This window comes from Notolepis coatsorum (assembly GCF_963971535.1).
Source record: "Notolepis coatsorum genome assembly, chromosome: 12".
Classification (NCBI taxonomy): Eukaryota; Metazoa; Chordata; class Actinopteri; order Aulopiformes; family Paralepididae; genus Notolepis; species Notolepis coatsorum.
In genome coordinates, this window is record NC_140176.1 from 100,022,262 (window position 1) to 100,044,445 (window position 22,184).

At 41.5% G+C, this 22,184-nt stretch overlaps 1 protein-coding gene across 1 annotated transcript; it reads right to left on the bottom strand.

The window, feature by feature from the left end:
• Positions 1 to 9,162: 9,162 nt before the first annotated feature.
• LOC311237986 (carbonic anhydrase 4-like) lies at positions 9,163 to 19,782 on the bottom strand (the record flags this gene model as incomplete). Its single annotated transcript, XM_084325957.1, has 8 exons — positions 9,163 to 9,255; positions 9,745 to 9,903; positions 10,463 to 10,510; positions 11,033 to 11,128; positions 11,535 to 11,683; positions 12,847 to 12,943; positions 18,891 to 19,004; positions 19,729 to 19,782. 8 exons carry the CDS (start codon positions 19,780 to 19,782, stop codon positions 9,226 to 9,228), a joined length of 747 nt encoding a protein of 248 aa, XP_084182083.1. The 3' UTR covers positions 9,163 to 9,225.
• Positions 19,783 to 22,184: the final 2,402 nt, after the last annotated feature.

The window sequence follows — 22,184 nt, forward strand, 5'->3', positions numbered from 1 at the left end:
ATAATGATAATGATAGAGAGAGAGCGAGAGAGCGAGAGAGCGAGAGAGCGAGAGAGCTGTGCGTGTTTGTGTTGGGCTATTGGAAACGTGGTTGCATTTGACTGACTGATCATACAACGTGGTTGCATTTGACTGACTGATCATATATTGATCGATGGCAATGGTGATAATATTCGCCAATGCGTGCCTTGTACATGTTTGCAAAATGTTTGGTATAGCGCCCCTAGTGGCGAAGCATCCACGAGCCGCTACTGGTCTATAGTGAGGTGTCTATAGTGAGACGTCTATAGTGAGGGGTCTATAGCAGTGGCGGCAGCACAAATATATTATATAATATTTTTAAACATCCCCCAATGTGTGTGTCAGTAGTGGCTGGTGAGTTTAAAAATTGGGGCGGACGGGAGAGATACAAAATAATTTAATAAAGAAGTACAGACACAGTGTGGTTATGAAGACGGCAGACAGACACTACAGTTAAAGACAACAGACAGTAGTAAATACCTTGGAGTAACTCTTGACACACATCTCACTTGCTTGATTTAACCCTTTGATGCATACAGTCACGCCAATATGATGATTATAATAGTCACTGCAACATATGTTTGCATTAAACCATGAAAATGCTTTAAAAAATTATTAAATGAAAAGTTTCTAAACATTTACTAAGAGTAGTCTACTGACACACTAATCATTTTGATTTTTATTAAAAATTAAATAATCTACTGTAAGACAATTTATATAAAAACTCTTGGGTGCCTAAGACTTTTGCACAGTACTGTGTTTTCTATCCACTTTAGCCAAACACACACATACACACTACTGTGAGACAATAATGATCAAACACAAAAGGGATAATGGCTTATAGCAGACTTTTTTTGTATTTTATTTTTTTATTATTTTTTAAACAAACGCATAAACAAATATGACAACACACGATAAGATATACAAGCATTAGTTGACAGTGCACATCCAATGAAATCACATTTTAGTTAATTGTCTTATACAGGATATACCCTTAATACCTGTTATCTAAAAACCTACACACATATGCTCTAGCTCGTACCCCCCCCCCCCTCCCGGACCCCCCATTGGATAATCCATCCATTTTCCCTCTTATAACTTATAGCAGACTTAATGATTTTATAATATTTCAGATAATGAAATTAAATGTTTATCATCAACTATCCAGTTAGTATTTATATTGTAACGTTTGGCCACTTTAAATCATTGAACGTTGAATGAGGAGCACTGATTCAAGGGTACTACGACTATGCTTGCACCTCATGGTACCAAAGCACCTCAAAGGTGCTAAAAACTAAATTACAAACATCTCAAAACAAACTGGTCAGACTACTGCTTGACCTTACTCCTAAAACCCACCTCACCCCTGCCCACTTTGACAACCTAGGATGGCTTAGAGTAGACGACAGAGTACAGCAACTTGCAATGGGCCTGGTCTACAAGATACACTATACGACCCATGTACATGTCAAAATACTTCCCAAAGGTCAGTGAATACCACGACCGCAAGACCAGAGGAAGCTCAACAAATCATGTTGAACCCAGATTCGGCTCAAACAAGGGACTAAACACGTTTCGCAATTATGCCACGACAATGTGGAACGCCCTACCCAAAGCTGTAAAGGAATGTGAATCCCTACCCACATTCAAAACCGCTCTTAAAGAGCACCTACGGGAGGCTGCAATTCGAAACTGGCCACCGTGAATGTCCAAACCCCCCCACCCCCACCTAACAGACAGTCCCCTCCCCACCGTATGTATATATTCTCTACCCACGTATGTATATTTCTATTGCATATCAATAGCGCCGGTCGTCAGGTGTGTTAAATACGTGACATGTGTTACATTCCATTAGGTGCGTGCAATCCCAGTTGATTTCAGGAACGCACCACTGACTACCACACTACAGAAGGTTAACCTTTCACTACCACACTACAGAAGGTTAACTCTTTCACTACCACACTACAGAATGTTAACCTTTTCACTACCACACTACAGAAGGTTAACCTTTCACTACCACACTACAGAAGGTTAACCTTTCACTACCACACTACAGAAGGTTAACCTTTCACTACCACACTACAGAAGGTTAACCTTTCACTACCACACTACAGAAGGTTAACCTTTCACTACCACACTACAGAAGGTTAACTCTTTCACTTGATTTGTCTTGTTTATATCAGGGTCCCCCATTTTCCTTATAATACATTTACATTTAGTCATTTAGCTTTTAGACTTACAAGGTCTGTACGACAAGTCACACTATGAAACAAAACAGTTATTTTGATGTAGCCTTTCCTTCCTGGTTCAGCCAATACCTTGACCCCCAACATTACATGGCTTATGTGAGGCTTTCAACAAATTGACATAACAAAAGAGCTTGACGCAAGGTATTAATGTCCCCATAGAGAGGGGGGCCATGGAATACAATGCATTCTGGGTAGGGTTGTAGTTGTTTAACTCACCGGTGTGAAACTCTCCACAAAGTTCGAAGGCCATTCATCTCTGAATGCGTTTTCTGATATCACCATGATTCATAGGAAGTAGCTTGAAAAGTATCCCACCAAAATGTTCAAGTGATGGCTTATTTTGAAGGTATGAATCCGTTAAATTGACGTTGCCTCAACAAGTCCCTCCTATCCACGGCTAGGCACATATATCACCCAGCCCTAAATACAATACACAAATATACAAAATAATGCTCAAAATACGCACACTTCGTACCTTATTTGTACATAAAGCCCATCCTCCGATCATTCTTTGTGAATTCTGCGATGACTTTGTCAGATGTCTTCATTCTAATCTGTGCCAGTCAAACGCCACTGTCCGACAAGAAGTTTGGGAGTTGGACATCCTCTTGCAATAATAATACTTTTCTCTTCAAAAGTCATAATTGCATGCTTCAGCAGCGCTGTCCACTTTGTTGATCTGTTGGAGTCTGGTCTCCTCCGTAAACTGGATGCTTGCAGAGGGGAATCCCTGTGTCACGGGCTCACAGGCTCACGGCACTCGCATATTGCCCATATATGGATCTTCTCTTGACTTGATTGGTGTAAAAGCTGTCAATCAAAATGAAGCCGGGCCTCCCGGGTGTGCAATTAGAATAGCCTCTAATCCAATCAGGGGCGTAGCTTCCTACAGGCGATATAGGCGGTTGCCTAGAGCGCCACCCAGAGGGGGGCGCCAAAAAGAAATAAATATAGCTTTTATTTTTTATTTTTTATTTTTTTGCTCAGCACAGTTTTGGCGCCCCCATCTATATCTGCAACCATTATTTTTACATAAAAAAAATTCTAACATAAGGGAAAATTTGACAAAAATCTAAAACGGTCGGTCAGTCTGAGCCTCAGCTTTAGGTGTTCACAGTCAGAACATGCTAGAGCGCTGTGTATTGATGGGTATCCGTCAAGTGTTTATAGAATTGAGCGTTGAGGAAAGAAACGTTAGAGAACTATGAAGAGGCAAAAGCCATCCGGCCATCCAGTATAAAAAGAGAAGAAAAGTAGAAGACGAGAAACGTGCCAAGGTGAAAGGTATGCAATTTTGTACAACTTCCAAGACCTGCCACACCAAGAGCTGATGAAGCAAGCAGAGGCACTTGTACACACCTTAAACCATGGAGGGCAATCTGATTTGGATGGGAAGGAGCTGGCTCAGGAGTTGGAACATTTGATGTGATTGATGACTTTGCAGCGAGGAAGGCCAGAAGGATTGCACTGTAAATGGAAACCAGTAGGAGCTACAGGCTAACCTTGACGTGTGATGATAGGGAGTGGAATGTAAATAGTTCTTTAGACAAAGTGAATTTGTAATTTTTATTTATTTGTTTGTAAATTTAGCATATTATATTTTGATTATATATGTGTAACATATTTTACAATACATAATTTTCTTTTAAAGCAAATTTGCACGTTATTTTATTGTTTGTTATTGTTATTATTATTATTGATTGTTAGCTAAGTTGTTTGTTTTAATTCTTTAGTGTGCACTTTACATTTCTTCTTCATTTTCTTTGAAAGCAAATTTGCACATTCTTTTATTGTTTGTTATTGTTATTATTATTATTGTGTGTTAGCTAAGTTGTTTATTTGTTTTAATTCTTTAGTGTGCACTTTACATTTATTCTTGGCTCTTGTTCTTGCTTGTAAAAAATAAAGGTGCAGTACTTTACTGTATAACTGTTAACCCTTTCACTGCCACACGACGGAGGGTTAACCCTTTACTATCACACAACCGACGGTCGTGAAAGTGTTAACCTTCTGTGTATTGTCGCAGTGTAAAGGGTTAACCGGTTGGTAGTGCAGCGATGTTTTGATTTGGGGGGGGGGGGGGGGGGGGGCGCAGACGTGAACCTCACCTAGGGCGCCAAATGTGCTATGTCCGCCCCTGAATCCAATCAAAATAGCTATTTGCCGTGAATTCACTACACCATTCACTTACGTTGGATAATGAAACCGGGCCACAATGCCGGCCTCACTATATTGAATGAGCTGTCTGTCACTTGGAAAAAAATGTTAAGGGATCAGAATAACCGATATGTGAAGAAAATGTTATTCACAGAGGACAATATAGCTTTCCAATGAAAAAAAAATTATGTACTATGTGTATTACTAGTGAAGCACTGCTTCATGAGTATTCATGCAGAAACCTCCACTGATCCAACATGATAATAGTAAAAGCAATAACAAAATACACAATGAACTGATTAAAAGTGGTCACAAACGAACAATACTTCGAACCTGCCAACATCAATGAAATAACCAACGCCAATGGACTGAACATTTTTCACATTAACATTAACAGCTTAAAAAACTAATTGGATGAAATCAAACAATTATTCATAAATGGTAAGGCAAACATACTGTGCTTCTCAGAAACTAAGCTTGACGATTCTGTAAAAGATCCAGAGATAGAGATTGAGAACTACTCAATAATCAGGAATGATAGGAACAAACATGGAGGTGGTGTCTGTATGTACATACACAAGGACACCAAATTCATCAACAGAAATGACCTGAATCATAAATCAATTGAAACTGTATGGGTGGAAATCCTATTCGAAAGGGCGAAATCCCTACTGGTTGGCACAGTCTACAGGCCGCCAGATCATAGTAGCTTTTATGATACACTGGATGGGTGTTTAGCTGGAGTTGAGGATGTAGACAAAATTCTTATTGGAGACTGGAACACGGATATGCAACGAAAAGATGCACCCGTCTTCAAGTCATTCAGTAGGTTTTGTGATCTGCACGGCCTCAGCCAGCTAATCACCCAACCCACACGTGTATGTGAATCAACTCAGACTACCATTGACCTCATTCTGACCTCCGACAAGTCCAAGATCTCCAATAAAGGGGTTATAGCATGCGGGTTAAGTGATCATTATATGATATTCTGTACCCGCAAAAAACTAAAACAAAAGGCTGGCTGCCACAAAACAGTCACATCTAGAGACCTCAAAACCTACTCTAGCGAGGCCTTCAACCTTGAACTGGAGAGTCTGGACTGGTCAGATGAACTCAATGGTACACTGGTTGAAGAAACATGGTTTGGTTTCAAAACCAAATTCTCAACAATACTAAACGACATGGCCCCCCTAAGAACCACCAGGGTAAAAAATCGCGCTGAGCCGTGGATGCACTCCGAAATACTGGCCGCTATGAAAACCAGAGACAAAAAATGCTCTGAGTTTCGTAAAAGTCAGTCAAAGCTTACTAAAAGCACGAGCAGTGAACTCCAAGCCCACGTGACTGAACTCAAACTAGAAAGAAACAGACTAAGAAACGACGTAAACTCCATGATCAAAACTGCAAAAAAGAATTTCATCAATGACAAAACTGAGGAAAACAAAAACAAACCACGTGAACTTTGGAAATTACTCAATAATCAACTAGGATGCAGTAAAAAACTTAAAACCAGATTCTCAAACATAAACATAAAAACGGACAACACGCTCATCACAGACAAGCTGGATGTAGCCAATTACTTAAACATTTTCTTCACAAACATAGCCACAACACTGGTAAACAAACTACCCTCCCACTCAGGGCTTTATGGGGTAGAACACATAGTAGCTTACTACAAAAACCTAGGGGTCCGCAAGGACGACTTCAAGCTGGAAATGGTAACAACAGATGAGGTACTCAATAAACTGAGCGCCCTCCAACCTAACAAGGCCACTGGCCATGACAACATCCCCTCCAAATTCCTCAGAGACTCAGCAGCCGCCATCACCCCAATCATCACACACATAATAAACCTCTCCATAAAACAGGGACACGTCCCCAAGGACTTCAAAATTGCGAGGGTGACCCCTCTGCACAAAAAGGGCAGCAAATTAGACCCAGGCAACTACCGCCCTGTTTCTATTCCCAGATAGCAAAAAATGAGTGAATCAACGTTGAAATAGGGTTCAGCAGAAATATTGAATCTATGTTGAAGCCTGACATCTAAATTATATAGATCGTTGTCTATGACCCTAACGTTGAATCAACGTTAGGTGTCAACCATAGCTGATACTATATCAATGTTGATTCAACCATCATCTAAATGGTAATCTACATGCACATTTTAGTTGATTTTATATTGAATCAATGTTAGACATCAATGTTTATTCAACCATAATCTAAATGGTAATCTACATGCACATTTTAGTTGATTTTATATTGAATCAATGTTAGACATCAATGTTTATTCAACCATAATCTAAATGGTACTCTACTTGTACATTTGTAACTTGTACATCTACTTGTAACTTGTAAAGTTAAGGAATCAATACTGATTAATGTACATTTTACATTAAAATATTGCTGCTGATATGTATACATCATAACATTACATGTTTTTTTCCTGCTGTTAAACACACTATTGTTAAATAAATAATAATAAAATTCTTATATGACCATATTTCCAAAAATGTGTGAACAAAAATGACAACATGGCTTTTAAAATGAAAAAAAAAAAAATTCTAGGGTATCAGAACTTCCAGTGACTAAAACTTTACAAAAAACAAATAACAGACCTTATAACAGGCTTTCATTAACAATATAGCCACTGCCAGAATAGTGACACACATATTGTGTGTGGTGAGCACACGCATTCATGCACAACGAAGACAAGATTGCAATCATTTTAACTATAAATTTATGAGCTCAAAGTATGAGCTCACTACTGACTGAAATGTCCAACAAAAAGCATCAATTGTCAAATAATATTGATCACATTAACTAGACTAGATGTTTGAGGAAATTAGAAAGGGAACAACAACTTAACCCTTGTGTCTGATCAGATTCGTATTTGTTTGATAACTTTGCAGTGATGAGCCAACATAATATGTGGCATAATCTTTTAATTATCTTGTATTATTATTTTTTACTCTTCATAAATTGTTTATTCCACTTCAGCCCGATCATAACCACCACATATTCATTTTTTTGTCATATTTAACAACTCTTTTCAGAAAAGTGGGAGTATTTCATTACAAAAATAATATAAAAATGGTTATGATCAGGGCTGAAGTTGAATAACATATTTATGGAAAAGAAAGTGGGAAATTATTTCAACATAATCTTTTTATGGAGTTTTTCAATTTAGTCCCCTAATAAGAGTATAATACTTTAGTTTTCAGACACAAGGGTTAAATATAAACAATGGCATAGGATTTGAATTTAAACACAATGGAGCTTAGATGATCTACAGTTGTCCACGACTTATCCTCCAAGGCATCTGCTATAATAATCTTCAGATTTACTTAAGTGTTATTAGTAGGTTACAGCAGTAAGCATTAGTTTGCTCAGTCAATTATGGCCAATTCGTTTTATATTGTTTAATACAGTTAAATAAATAGATAAATGAAAAGCAATTTTTTTTTGATTTCCCCCCCCCCCCCCCCCCCCCCCACTGTACCGAAAATAATACCGAACCGTGTCTTCAAAACCGAGGTACGTACCGAACCGTGGATTTTGTGTACCGTTACACCCCTAATGTTTCTATAACTCTCTCCCATATAACTCTCTCCCATACCCTTAACACCAACCGCTGAAGTGCCCTTGAGCAAGGCACTAAACCCCCAACTGCTCCAGTGGAGTTGCTCAGTGGCCAACAGTGTCAGACTGTGGTTGTACTGGGGCCTAACAAAATTAATAGTTGGTTTCAGGTTGGTTGTCAGTTTGGCCATGGGTAGGTAGGGAATTTATTTTATTTTATTTTTTTATTTTATTCTTTCCCATGGCGACTATGGATAGGGAATTTCTTTATTTAATTAAAATGTTCACAACAACATGGATGCATGTACTCTGCCAGCATGTTTAATATCCATAATACTAAATGTTTGACTAAGATTTCTATGAAACTTTATTAAAAAAAAAAAAAAAAGGATTTTTTTTTTTTTTATAATTTTTTCTAAAAACTCATAAAATATATTGGGTCGCACCTAAATCGGCAGGGTCGGTCGGCAACCTGAAACCAACTATTAATTTTGTTAGGCCTGGGCAGCTCCCAGGTGTGAATGGAACTCTGAATGTGAAGCAGGGCGTAGCTGAAAAAGAGCATCTGTGCTCAGCGAACCTACCCTGGGTAAATAAAGGTTAAAATTAAAAATAAAAAAAATAAACACTGCAAGAACAGGCTGAAGCATAAGTCATTCAAGTAGATGCCGTCCATGGAAGAACAGTGTCCAGGGTAATTCCTTGTACTGTATGAACCAGGGAAACAGTGTGCTGGGGTACCCCAAGTTTGACTCTGGTTCGCTTGACAATTAAGTTTGGGTCACTTCGGTTCCAAGAACAGGCTGAAGCAGCATATTCAAGTAGATGCCGTCCATGGAAGAACAGTGTCCATCAGGGTAATTCCTTGTACTGTATGAACCAGGGAAACAGTGTGTGCTGTGCTGTGCTGGGGTAGCTGTGCTGTGCTGGGGTACCCTAAGTTTGACTCTGGTTCGCTTGACAATTAAGTTTGGGTCACTTCGGTTCCAAGAACAGGCTGAAGCAGCATAAGTCATTCAAGTAGATGCCAGGGTAATTCCTTGTACTGTATGAACCAGGGAAACAGTGTGTGGTGTGCTGTGCTGTGCTGGGGTACCCTAAGTTTGACTCTGGTTCGCTTGACTTAAGTTTGGGTCACTTCGGTTCCTTGAGATGCCTCCCTCCCGGTCTGGCGCATAACGAAGCCACTTCTTGACAGTTTCGCTGTAGTCCTGGTCGGTCAGCTTGGGGTCAAACTGTCGAGCAGCAGCTGATAGACACAAAAATAAAAAAGTGAGGAAGAGAGGTGAGATGATGTACGATGATAAGAGCACCCCTCACTTCACACAAGTGCGATTTTTTTTTAATCACTCAATTGCGACAAACACTGTGACACCTCTAAACACTGATAGATCTATCAGTGTTTAGAGGATCTATCAGTGTTTAGAGGGTCTATCAGTGTTTAGAGGGTCTGTCACAGTGTTTGTATCAGGGTGGGTGTCGTCTTAGTCTAGTGGTGAGAGCTGTGTTTGTTTCAGGGTGGGATGCTTAGTCAAGTGGTGAGAGCACTCAAACCACAACTACAATCATTGTTGGTTCGACTACCGGTCACTTTTTGACTTTTGCTGACTTATACAAGACGTATGAGGATATAACATAATGTACATTATGTACCTTTTTTCCTGTGGTCGATCATTTACATCTCTCTTGAGACTTGTGGTGCCAGCTAGCTAACATCTATGATGAAATGAAACCTCACCAAATCTTTGCTGATTTTGATCGAGTCCTTGAACACGGTCCAAACCACAGCCTCGTTGCAGGCGGGGGTGGTCAAGGAGCCCAGGTAGCGGTAGTACTTGGTACGATCCACTCCTTCTAGCAGATCGTCCAGCGAAAGGCCTGCTGGCAGGGACGCGTGCTGACCTGAAGACGAAGAGACACAGACACACTTTCTCAGAGACGAAGAGACACACGTCCTCAAAGAAGAAGAGACACAGACACACATCCTCAAAGAAGAGACACACATCCTCAGAAAAGAGACGCAGACACACATCCTCAGAGACACAGACCGGTTAACTGTCTGTCGTGTGATAGTGAAAGGGTTAACCGTCTGTAGTGTGATAGTGAAAGGGTTAACAAGTCTTAAAAAGTATTACGTTCATAATTCTCCATTTAAAGCCTTAAAAGGTCTTGGTTTAACTTGTTGAACCCTGCAGACAGTCAGCCTGATAGGAGATGATTTAACTTGTTGAACCTGCAGCCAGACAGGAGATGATTTAACTTGTTGAACCTACAGGCAGACTGATAGGAGATGATTTAACTTGTTGAACCTGCAGCCAGACTGATAGGAGATGATTTAACTTGTTGAACCTGCAGCCAGACAGCCTGATAGGAGATGATTTAACTCTCGTTGGACAAGGCAACACATATCGAAACATCCTCTTACCTTTCAGCATGACGTTGCTCAGGTGGGAGGTCAAGGCGTTCCAACTGGCAGGTGAGTTAGTCGCATTTCCAGACATTTCCTGTCAAAACGCAGTCATGGTTTAGCGCTCGAGTCTATTGTACCCTGTTCTCTCACACACACACACACACACTAAAGCTGTCCCCGAAGCCTGTTTTTGGGATTCGAACTTCGTCAGGGTTTTTCAAACGGACATTTGATCCTACGTTTTTAATTAAAAAAAAATCTTTAAAAAAAAAAAAAAAATTTCTTTTTTTATATATATAAATATCCTCAAACTAAATCCTCAATTTGAATAAAGTGAGTATTTTTCTTTTATTAAATCAACTTTCTTTAATGAATATAATTCATCAGTTTTTAATACTATAATATTAGTGTAGCCTAATCTCTATCTGCAACTGTGAAGAAAAACCCCATTGGTTTAAACAGAATGAATAGACATAAACAATTAAAAATAATAGATTTATTTTTTTAATTAAAAATGAAAATTTTCTAATGTTGATTTAGAATTTGAATGCCAACGTAATGAACGAAGGTCCGAACGTTCGAACACCCAAACACACACACACACACACATCCTCACCTCGTTGAAGAAGCCGAAGGCAGCCAGCCCGGCGGGGTCGGCGACGCCCAGCGACGTGTTCCCGCCGTAGAACGACTTGAGGTTCACGATGTGCATCTGAGGGGAAGCCATGCGGGGGTTAATGAACATCTGGGGCTCAAAACGCTCGCCTGCGCCCACTTCTTTGGACTCCTTTTTCAACGCACCTGCATCTTTTTTCTATTGTTTCAATGGTTTTATATGTACAGTAAAGTACAGTACAAATGTCATTCAATCAATCACAGTGCAGGTGATTGATTGATTGAACATTTTATTAACAGATTGCAGAATGGGTACAATACAGTACGGCTCAATACACACAATTGTTAAGGGGATGCAGACCAGAGAAAGACTTTCGTCTTGTTTACATCAGGGTCCCCCATTTTGAATTCATAATGAATTGTAAGTAAGGGTGCAATTAGCACCGTGCAATACATTCTTTGTGGATCTAGCCCCCCAGTCTGATCCCTAGTCGAACCCGTACCTCCATGGCGTAGCGCTTGCCGTTCACCGTGTGCTCGGACCCCTTCACCTCAGAGCCGTTGCCCCAGTGCAGGTGGAACTGTAGGCTGTCGTAGGCCTCGGACAGACCCCCCCCGGACACCTGCACGCCACTCCTCAGAGTCACTTTGACTGGAAGACAAACAAACAGAGGGTGGGTTCAGCTACGTACCGCGACGCTACGGGTTCAAATCCTGGCTTATGACCTTTCGTCGAATTGTCATGGTGCACAATTCGTCTAACTAAACTGTCCCTCTATTCATAACTGCCCTCTATTCATAACTGCTAAACTGTCCTCTATTTATAACTGCTATTTGCTAAACTTCTCCGAAGTTGCCTACTGCAGCTTTAATAATCCAAAACACAGAATAATGCATTGAGTTTTAAAGCACATTCTTGCATACAAAAAAAGAAGTTATTCCAGAAAGCCAGGGCACAAAACGTTGAATAATAAACTGAACAAGCATAACATGCACACAGAGTCAGACATGATGGGGTTGTACAAGAGCATGTGGATGAAAAACATCTCCATACATTAAGCCTACATGTCCCCGTCCTTAACCACCCCTAGGTCAGGGGTCTGGACTGGGAGAGAGGTCCTCTAGTCTAGGTCAGGGGTCTGGACTGGGAGAGAGGGCCTCTAGGTCAGGGGTCTGGACTGGGAGAGAGGTCCTCTAGGTCAGGGGTCTGGACTGGGAGAGAGGTCCTCTAGTCTAGGTCAGGGGTCTGGACTGGGAGAGAGGTCCTCTAGTCTAGGTCAGGGTCTGGACTGGGAGAGAGGTCCTCTAGGTCAGGGGTCTGGACTGGGAGAGAGGTCCTCTAGGACAGGGGTCTGGACTGGGAGAGAGGTCCTGGACAGGGGTCTGGACTGGGAGAGAGGTCCTCTAGGACAGGGGTCTCCAGGGGGTCTTCTTGTTGGGATGGAGGTGATGCACTGAACACAAACTACACCCAGACTGACTGGAGACTCGAGTGAAAGGAATCCTGTTTCTCCTCAAACTAGAAACTCTTTACAAACAGTCTGGTGGCGTTGTTCTAAATGACTACTAATCATCCTGTTTATTTTTGTTCCTCTTTATGTGACTGAATACTATCGTTTATCAATACATGTTCCCTATAGTTTATCAATACAGGTCCCTATCCTTTCTCAATACAGGGTCCATATCCTTTCTCAATACAGGGTCCCTATCCTTTCTCAATACAGGGTCCATATCCTTTCTCAATACAGGGTCCCTATCCTTTCCCAATACAGGGTCCCTATCCTTTCTCAATACAGGGTCCCTATCATTGCTCACCTGTCTTGCCGGTGTTCTCGCTCTCGTACAGGGCAGAGGTGTTGCCGTAGTTGACGAAGGAGAAGGCAGTGAGGGCAGAGTCCTCGGTGGCATTAGCCTACACGATGTCGATGGGAGACTGTCTGGAACCATTGCAATGGTCTGGGGCGATAGTGGGCCAGTGGCTGTCACCTGGATACAAAATATAGTATAGTTTAGTAATACATAGATATTATATGATGGACTGTTAAACATTTTTTAAAGTGTCTAAAGTGAATGTTAAAAGTGAGTGTTTAAAGTAGAATGCGCCAACATTATGGGAAATTATCTTATCGTCTTCTCCAGAGTCAGACAAGAAGATAGATACCAGTTTCCTCTCTGTGCATTCAGTAGAAAGATATCATGCTGAAAGCTAGCCTAGCTTAGCGCAATGAATGGAAACAGAACAGGCAAGCTAGCCTAGCTTAGCACAATGAATGGAAGCAGGTACAGACCAGCTAGCCTAGCTTAGCACAATGAATGGAAACAGAACAGGCCAGCTAGCCTAGCTTAGCACAATGAATGGAAGCAGATACAGACCAGCTAGCCTAGCTTACTGTAGCACAATGAATGCAAGTGGATACAAACCAGCTAGCCTAGCTTAGCACAATGAATGGAAACAGAACAGGCCAGCTAGCCTAGCTTACTGTAGCACAATGAATGCAAGTGGATACAAACCAGCTAGCCTAGCTTACTGTAGCACAATGAATGCAAGTGGATACCCACCAGGGGATCAACCCTATGTTCCCCCGGTCCTATGTTCCCCGGGTTCTATGTTCCTCGCTTTGATTGATTATAATATGACACTCATAGCAGAATTAGTTATCAATAACCTACCTGTATAAATGTTAAAAGTTGTTGCAAATATTTGTTTTCCCTCATAAATATACCACTATATACATTAATTTCTTATATTAGTTTTAAAATGACCATTTAACAGTTTAACAGTGCTCTGAAAATGCTCTGAGAACATGCGGTCATCATTCACTGTTTTAAGCACAAACACATTAGGGAGGGAGGGAGAGAGACAGGCCCGGCCTGTATGCCTGCACCCTGCCATGTTGGTTTACCATGACTTTTTAGCAAGCAAGGTAGCAGCAATGCTAAGCTAACTGATTGTGCCAGTGTATCCTGTTAAAGAATACATCATAAGCCACATTTTGAAACGTTACTGACGTTAGCCTACATAAAATGTATAACAGTATATACAACAGGTGGATATCACTAAACACCAAAATCAAGAAACATTCATCATAGCTAACTGCTAACGCTACTAGCTAAATTAGCTTCAGCTAGCAGGCATGAATAACTGTTAATATAATATTCTCTACCATGTAAAAACGAACACGGCACTACTCCGCTGGCGTTTGCAATCGAAAGCATACATACAACATACAACATACAACATACAACATAATCGACATTATTGCCATGCAGTACTCACCGATGCAGAGAGACATGAGGTAGCAGCCAGGAAGCTGCCGCACAGGTGCATTCTGGGAGGCGGGGCAGCACAAGTGCAGTGCAGTCTGGGTGATGAGACAATGACGACAGCATGTTGAGCAGCATCCGTTGATTCAACATTTATTAGATATTGGCATTTCAATCATTAAAATGCAACCACAAAACAATATTGATTCAATGATATGTTTTCAACATTAGTCAATTGCTTTAAAGGTTAATGGGTGATTCAACATCAATCGTCGACCTTAACCAAAAATCAAGCATTGTGACCATAAATCAACATTGAATTAACACCTTTTGCTATCTGGGTTCTCACCTCCATCTCGAAAGTCATGGAAAAAATAGTCTACGAACAGGTCGAAAAGTACCTAGCGGAAAAAAATCTAATCTACGAATTCCAATCTGGCTTCAGAACATCCCACTCCACTGACACATGCCTTCTCTATTTGAATGACCACATCAAACAAGAGGTGGACGCAGGCAAATACTGCGGCATGGTCATGCTGGACCTACAAAAGGCCTTTGACACGGTCAATCACTCCATTCTGATTGACAAGCTAAAAGCAATTGGTTTTGATAGTCAGTGAGCTGGATGCAATCCTACCTTGAGGGGAGGGAACAGATGGTGGAGGTAAACGGTACCCTATCCCCCCCCCTCACAGTGAGCTGTGGTGTTCCACAAGGAAGCATACTAGGACCGCTACTGTTCCTAATTTATGCAAATGACATGTCGTCAGCTTGTGACTGCAACTTGTTCCTGTTTGCGGACGACTCAGCCCTGCTGGTCTCTGACAAGAACAAGTTACAGGTTGAAAAAACCCTCAGCTCGGAACTAGGCAGAATCTGCATATGGCTCGCTGATAACAAACTATCATTACACATGGGCAAAACAGAGTCCATTCTCTTCGGTTCAAATAACAAACTCAGCAAGACCGACGGCTTCTCAGTTACAGTCTCCGGCTGTCCCTGAGCAACGACCGGAGTGTTGAATGTCCCGTGACTAAGACGGGGAGGACGTGACCCTCTTTGCGCCGCCCCTGTGCCTCAAATAGATCCGCTATCAACTCTATCTTTAATCTTTCAAAATGTTCAGTTGCTATCGCTATTAGCTCTATCTTTAATCTTTCAAAATGTACAGTTGCTATTGCATGCACTCATCTGTGTTTCACTACACACATGAGTGCATGCTTACCAACTGTCCGTCTGCAACACTACTATCACCAACATCTAAGAAGGGAGATCCCCCCTTGAATGGCCCTTCTAAGGTTTCTCTCCTCCACACTGCCTGTGGAGCTTTTTTCCCTATTGTTAGGTTTTAGTGAGTTTTTCCTTACCTTCGCGTGGGGTATGTCTGGGAGTGCTTGCATTCTTTCATTTATTTGCATTCATCTAAAAAAATTTGGACCTTATGGTGTTCTTGTTCTGTTCTTGACTTATTGTTATGTTTTCTTCTTGACTTGTTTAAAGAAGACCTGTACGGCCCATGGGGACATTAACGTGTGTTGTCGGGCCCTATAAATAAATTTGATTTGATTTTGATTTGACAGTGGGTGACAATATTGTCACAAGGAAAGATGAAATTACCTACCTGGGTTCCATCCTAGAGGCTAATCTCTCCTGTGACAAAATGGCATCCAATGTAATAAAAAAAAGTCAACCAACAAACTCGATTCTTGTACCGGATCTCCTCTCTGGTAAACAAGAATACCCTGAAGACTCTGGCAGGAGCACTCATTCAGGGGTACTACGACTATGCTTGCACCTCATGGTACCAAAGCACCTCAAAGGTGCTAAAAACAAAATTACAAACATCTCAAAACAAACTGGTCAGACTACTGCTTGACCTTACTCCTAGAACCCACCTCACCCCTGCCCACTTTGACAACCTAGGATGGCTTAGAGTAGAAGACAGAGTACAGCAACTTGCAATGGGCCTGGTCTACAAGATACACTACACGACCAAGGTACCCATGTACATGTCAAAATACTTCCCAAAGGTCAGTGAATACCACGATCACAACACCAGAGGGAGCTCCACAAATCATGTTAAACCCAGATTCGGCTCAAATAAGGGACTAAACACGTTTCGCAATTATGCCACATCAATGTGGAACGCCCTACCCAAAGCTGTAAAGGAATGTGGATCACTACCCACTTTCAAAACCTCTCTCAAGGGACACCTACGGGAGACTGCAATTCAACACTGGCCCCTGTAAATATCCTAACCCAACCCCCTCCAATGTACAGTCATTTACCTAGTATGGTTTTGTCAATAGTCCAATGTACAATTTTGTTTGTTTGTACAGTGTCTCCTCCCCCTCCCCTCAATGTACAGTTTTGCTTGTTTATACAGTGTGCGCCCCCCCCCCCCCCCCCCCAACCACCCCCAATGTAAATTACCCAGTATGGTTGTCAATATCCCAATGTACCCAACCCCCCCCCACCCAACCTCCTCCAATGTACAGTTTCTACGTCAAATGTATATACTCCCTTTTCTTGACTCCTTCTGTATCACAAACAGTACTGTATTTGCAAATCTGGTATGTCATAAATGTATAGATGTAGCAGTACTGACTATCTGTATGTCATGTATGTCATATATGTCCTGATTAATTGAAAATGGGGGACCCTGATGTAAACAAGACGAAAGTATTTCTCTGGTCTGCATCCCCTTAACAATTGTGTGTATTGAGCTGTACTGTATTGTACCCATTCTGCAATCTGTTAATAAAGTTTTCAATCAATCAATCAAACATGTTTGATTTGTTAATAGCCAGGTCTTGAGTTTTTTTGTAAAGGTGTGGTAGGTAGCACAGTGTCTTATTTCAGTTGGTAGGATGTTCCAAAACTGAGTGGCTCTGACTGCAAAACAGGACTGACAGAAGGAGCTGGACCTAAACGGCACAGTACAGTCCCCTCTCTGTGGACCTATTATAAGATGTTTTTTGTTTGACAAAAGTACTGAGAGGTGGAGGGGCCTTGCCATTTAGAATCTTGAACAGTAGGCAATGGCAGGCATCAGTGTGTTTTGTCAGGTTTTCCCAGCTGAGGATTCTGTACTTGCTGAAGATGTGACAGTGTTGGTAAGTATACGGTTTTCGGTCCAGCACCTTGAGGGCCTGTTTATACAGAGAGAATGGGTGTCATGGTTGTGCTTTTTGCATGGGTCCAGCTAGTCATACAGTAAATGAGATGGGAAATGATCATTGCGTTCATATAGAGAAGCGCAGCAGTAGATTATATTTATTTTTTGCCAGTCTGCGTTACTATTTTTACCTGCTTTTTGAAAGATAGTGTAGAGTTGAGGATAATGCCAAGATATTTAAATTGAGAGACTTAGATTGGCTCTCTCCAGTAATAAACACTCCAGGATCATCAGATGTTGAATTAGATTTTGTGAAGTACATACAAACTGTCTTCTTCACATTAAGACACAGTTGAGACTCTGTGAGCCAGTTGTTGACATTCACCATTGCAGCATTTAGTTTAAAGGGGAACTATTTTACTATTTCTTTCACTATTTGGGCACTTTTACACAATCCCTGTGAGTCTATGGAACACCTCTGTAATTTTTTATTTTATTTTATTCATTGTTTTGTATTTCTAATCAAGTCCTCAAAAACAGCATTTTTCTACCTCAAGATCTTAAGCCGTTTTGAGCCTGGGCTCCAACCACTGTGGGAACTGTGTGGAGTGTGTGGAGACTCAGCTGATTATCATGCAGCTGAGTCTCTCTGACATCACAGATCAGCACATTTTCAGATGACTCAGTTCAGTGAGGGTGAATATTGTGAGAGGAGAATTGGAAGAATGCGCCAATATGAGAATTAGAGACATAGATCATATTAATATAAGTCCACATAGCTAGGAAACAATGCTAAACACTGAAAAAGGCCATTTATAAGATAGTTCCCCTTTAACAGCCGCCAGTTCTTTAGTTGTTGCATGAATATAGATAACGGTCTCATCTGCATTTATTTGAACTTCACACTCTGTGCAAATACACGGAAGATCATTTATAAATAAACTGAATAGGAGAGGCCCGAGGATGGATCCCTGGGGCACACCCATTTTCATTGCTCAGAAAGTGTGTTGTTTCACCTCTGAAACCTAACACATTGAATTCTATCAGCAAGACAAGACTTCACCCAGTTCAGCGCACCAATATAAAAATTTAAGTTAGCCTCTTAGCGTTCGACGGCCTGTATAAGGGCCATCACGCCCGTGAGTGGGACACGCGCACGTTGCGGCATTTTGCTCTCGTCTGTCGGCTCTGGGCTGCATTTTTCGCCTGATCTCTCTCTCTCTCTCTCTCTCTCTCTCTCTCTCTCTCTCTCTCTCTCTCTCTCTCTCTCTCTCTCTCTCTCTCTCTCTCTCTCTCTCTCTCTCTCTCTCTCTCTCTCTCTCTCTCTCTCTCTCTCTTCCAGTTCCCCTTTCTTCCTTCACACCCCTCTCTTTCTATCACACGTTCTTCCTCTCTTTCACCCCCCCTCCTCCTCCACCACCTCCTCCTCCTTCATCAACCTTTCTTCTCCTCATCCGACTAATCCCTCGGCTCTTACTTCTCGCCGGCCTTCCCTCGTGCTCTCCTGCACCACCTGGTGGTGGTGGGAGGAGGTGATGGTGCTAGGGGTGGTGCGACATGCAGATACAACAGTGTCCTGTATTCCCCACACCTACAGATGCTACACGCAGATAAAAAGAGCACCTACGGGAGGCCGCAATTCGAAACTGGCCTCAGTAAATGTCCAAACCCCCCCAATGTACAGTTTCCTCCCCCTCAAATGTATATATTCTCTTTTAGAAACTCTGTCTGTAAATAAACAGTACTGTATATGTGTAACAGAACGTAAACCAAACCCTCTTTATCTGGGAACGCCCAAACCCAACTTCGGTCACGCCCCATCTCTTGCGGCATTCTGGATCTTTCCTCACAGCCCCACCAGATTTTGACGTCGAAAGGTAGGTGATATGAAATCATACTTATTTTAGAGTATATATATCAAATTTCATGAGTATTCATCTATATTTAGTCATCTAAAGACTACTAGATGTGAACGTTTTTACCACTGCAACGTTATAATTGTTCATGTTTTATTGTTTCTTAACCATTTTCTCAGAGCCGGCAGTCCCACCGCAGTCCCACCGGGTGTCCCAGCCAACTTCCTCTCCCTCCCACCGTAAGCTTTTTCAAACAACTGTGAAAAAAAACATGATCTACAAATGTCCATGGCCAAAAGGAACAGGAAGAAAAACTCTTATTGTACCTGCCCCTACGGCCTACACACACAGTACACTGATAGACTGTTCATAGCGCAATATTTACCAAACCAAACAAAATTTATTTTTGAGTGGTGCTCCCTTTATTGTGTCTGCAGCCTCCTGTATTCCTGGACCAACAGGAGCATCGACGTCCTCCTCCTCCCACGCCAGACCCACGACACCCATCGGCATGTTACTTAATATGTTTTTTGAGTTTGTCAGGGCAAACTTATGAATTGTTATTTATTTTGTCAAAAATGTGCTGATTTTATACAAATTGCTGTGGGGCACTTTGAACTGTGGTCCATGTGTGAAAAGTACTATATAGATAGTTATTCATATTTATTATTGGTATATTGTAATCAAGCAGCGTCATAATAATACATTTCTTTTTAACTGCAGGTCACACCACCAAGAGGCAGAAGCTGGGATCTGGCGGTGTGGCCGGTGTAAAAAGGCGAACCCCCCTGTGGACTCTGAGGGTTTGGTGTCGTGGGTCCAGTGTGACAACTGTCACAAATGGTTCCACACCATCTCTGTTCAGTGGGAGGAGGAGGACGAAGATGCTAGTTTCTGGTGTTACATGGTGTTTGGATGAATGAGTGTATGAATGAGTGAGTGTATGAATGAAAAAATTTATAAATATGTATGGTGTGCTGTAAATAGTTGATATTGTTCTAAGTTATGTTTATTATATTTTTTTATATATTGTTTATAAAATGTTATGAAGTGCTGGATGTTGTGTTAAATTTGTCATATTTTTGTTGAAAACACATGTACTCACAAATGTTAATGTGACAAGTGATTGTGATTAATATTTTGTTTGTTAGACAAATAAAATGGGGATGTTGTTTGCTCCTGAGATGAGACGGTAGACAAAGCAACGCTTTATACACTACCTTCCAGTTGACAGTAGATGGCAGCATTGATTTAAAAGGATGAAAACAGGTTCAAACAAGAGAACTACAGATTCCAAGATCTTTTTTCACAGTTCACAGGTCAGCAGGTCAGTAAAAGGTGATGAAAATGCGATCTGAACATGGGAGCGTTAAACTATGAATGCGCCCTCACAGTAAGCTGTGGTGTTCCACAAGGAAGCATACTAGGTCCGCTACTGTTCCTAATTTATGCAAATGACATGTCGTCAGCTTGTGACTGCAACTTGTTCCTGTTTGCGGACGACTCAGCCCTGCTGGTCTCTGACAAAAACAGGTTACAGGTTGAAAAAACCCTCAGCTCAGAACTAGGCAAAATCTGCATATGGCTCGCTGATAACAAACTATCATTACACATGGGCAAAACAGAGTCCATTCTCTTCGGTTCAAATAACAAACTCAGCAAGACCGACGGCTTCTCAGTTACAGTGGGTGACAATATTGTCACAAGGAAAGAAGATATTACCTACCTGGGTTCCATCCTAGAGGCAAATCTTTCCTGTGACAAAATGGCATCCAATGTAATAAAAAAAGTCAACCAACGAACTCGATTCTTGTACCGGATCTCCTCACTGGTAAACAAGAATACCCTGAAGACTCTGGCAGGAGCACTCATTCAAGGGTACTACGACTATGCTTGCACCTCATGGTACCAAAGCACCTCAAAGGCGCTAAAAACAAAATTACAAACATCTCAAAACAAACTGGTCAGACTACTGCTTGACCTTACTCCTAGAACCCACCTCACCCCTGCCCACTTTGACAACCTAGGATGGCTTAGAGTAGACGACAGAGTACAGCAACTTGCAATGGGCCTGGTCTACAAGATACACTACACGACCAAGGTACCCATGTACATGTCAAAATACTTCCCAAAGGTCAGTGAATACCACGATCACAACACCAGAGGGAGCTCCACAAATCATGTTAAACCCAGATTCGGCTCAAACAAGGGACTAAACACGTTTCGCAATTATGCCACATCAATGTGGAACGCCCTACCCAAAGCTGTAAAGGAATGTGAATCACTACCCACTTTCAAAAACACTCTAAAAAAACACCTACGGGAGACTGCAATTCGAAACTGGCCCCTGTAAATGTCCTAACACAACCCCCTCCAATGTACAGTAAATGACCAAGTATGGTCTTGTCAATATTCCAATGTACAGTTTTGTTTGTACAGTTGTACAGTGTCCCCCACCCACCCCTCCTACCCAACCTCTCCCCCCCCCACTCCTACCGAACCCCCCCCCACCCACCCAACCACCCCCAGTGTACAGTCCCCCCCCCCCACCTACCAATTCCAATGTACAGTTTCTACATCAAATGTATATACTCTTTTTTTCTGGACTCTTTTTGTATCACAAACAGTACTGTATTTGCAAATCTGGTATGTCATAAATGTATAGATGTAGCAGTACTGTCTATCTGTATGTCATGTATGTCATATATGTTACGATGAATTGAAAATGGGGGACCCGGATGTAAACAAGACGAAAGTATTTCTCTGGTCTGCATCCCCTTAACAATTGTATGTATTGAGCTGTACTGTACTGTACCCATTCTGCAATCTGTTAATAAAGTTTTCAATCAATCAATCAATCAATCAATCCCTCACGTCACCTCAATACAATGACCGTAAATGGCCACCTAATTATC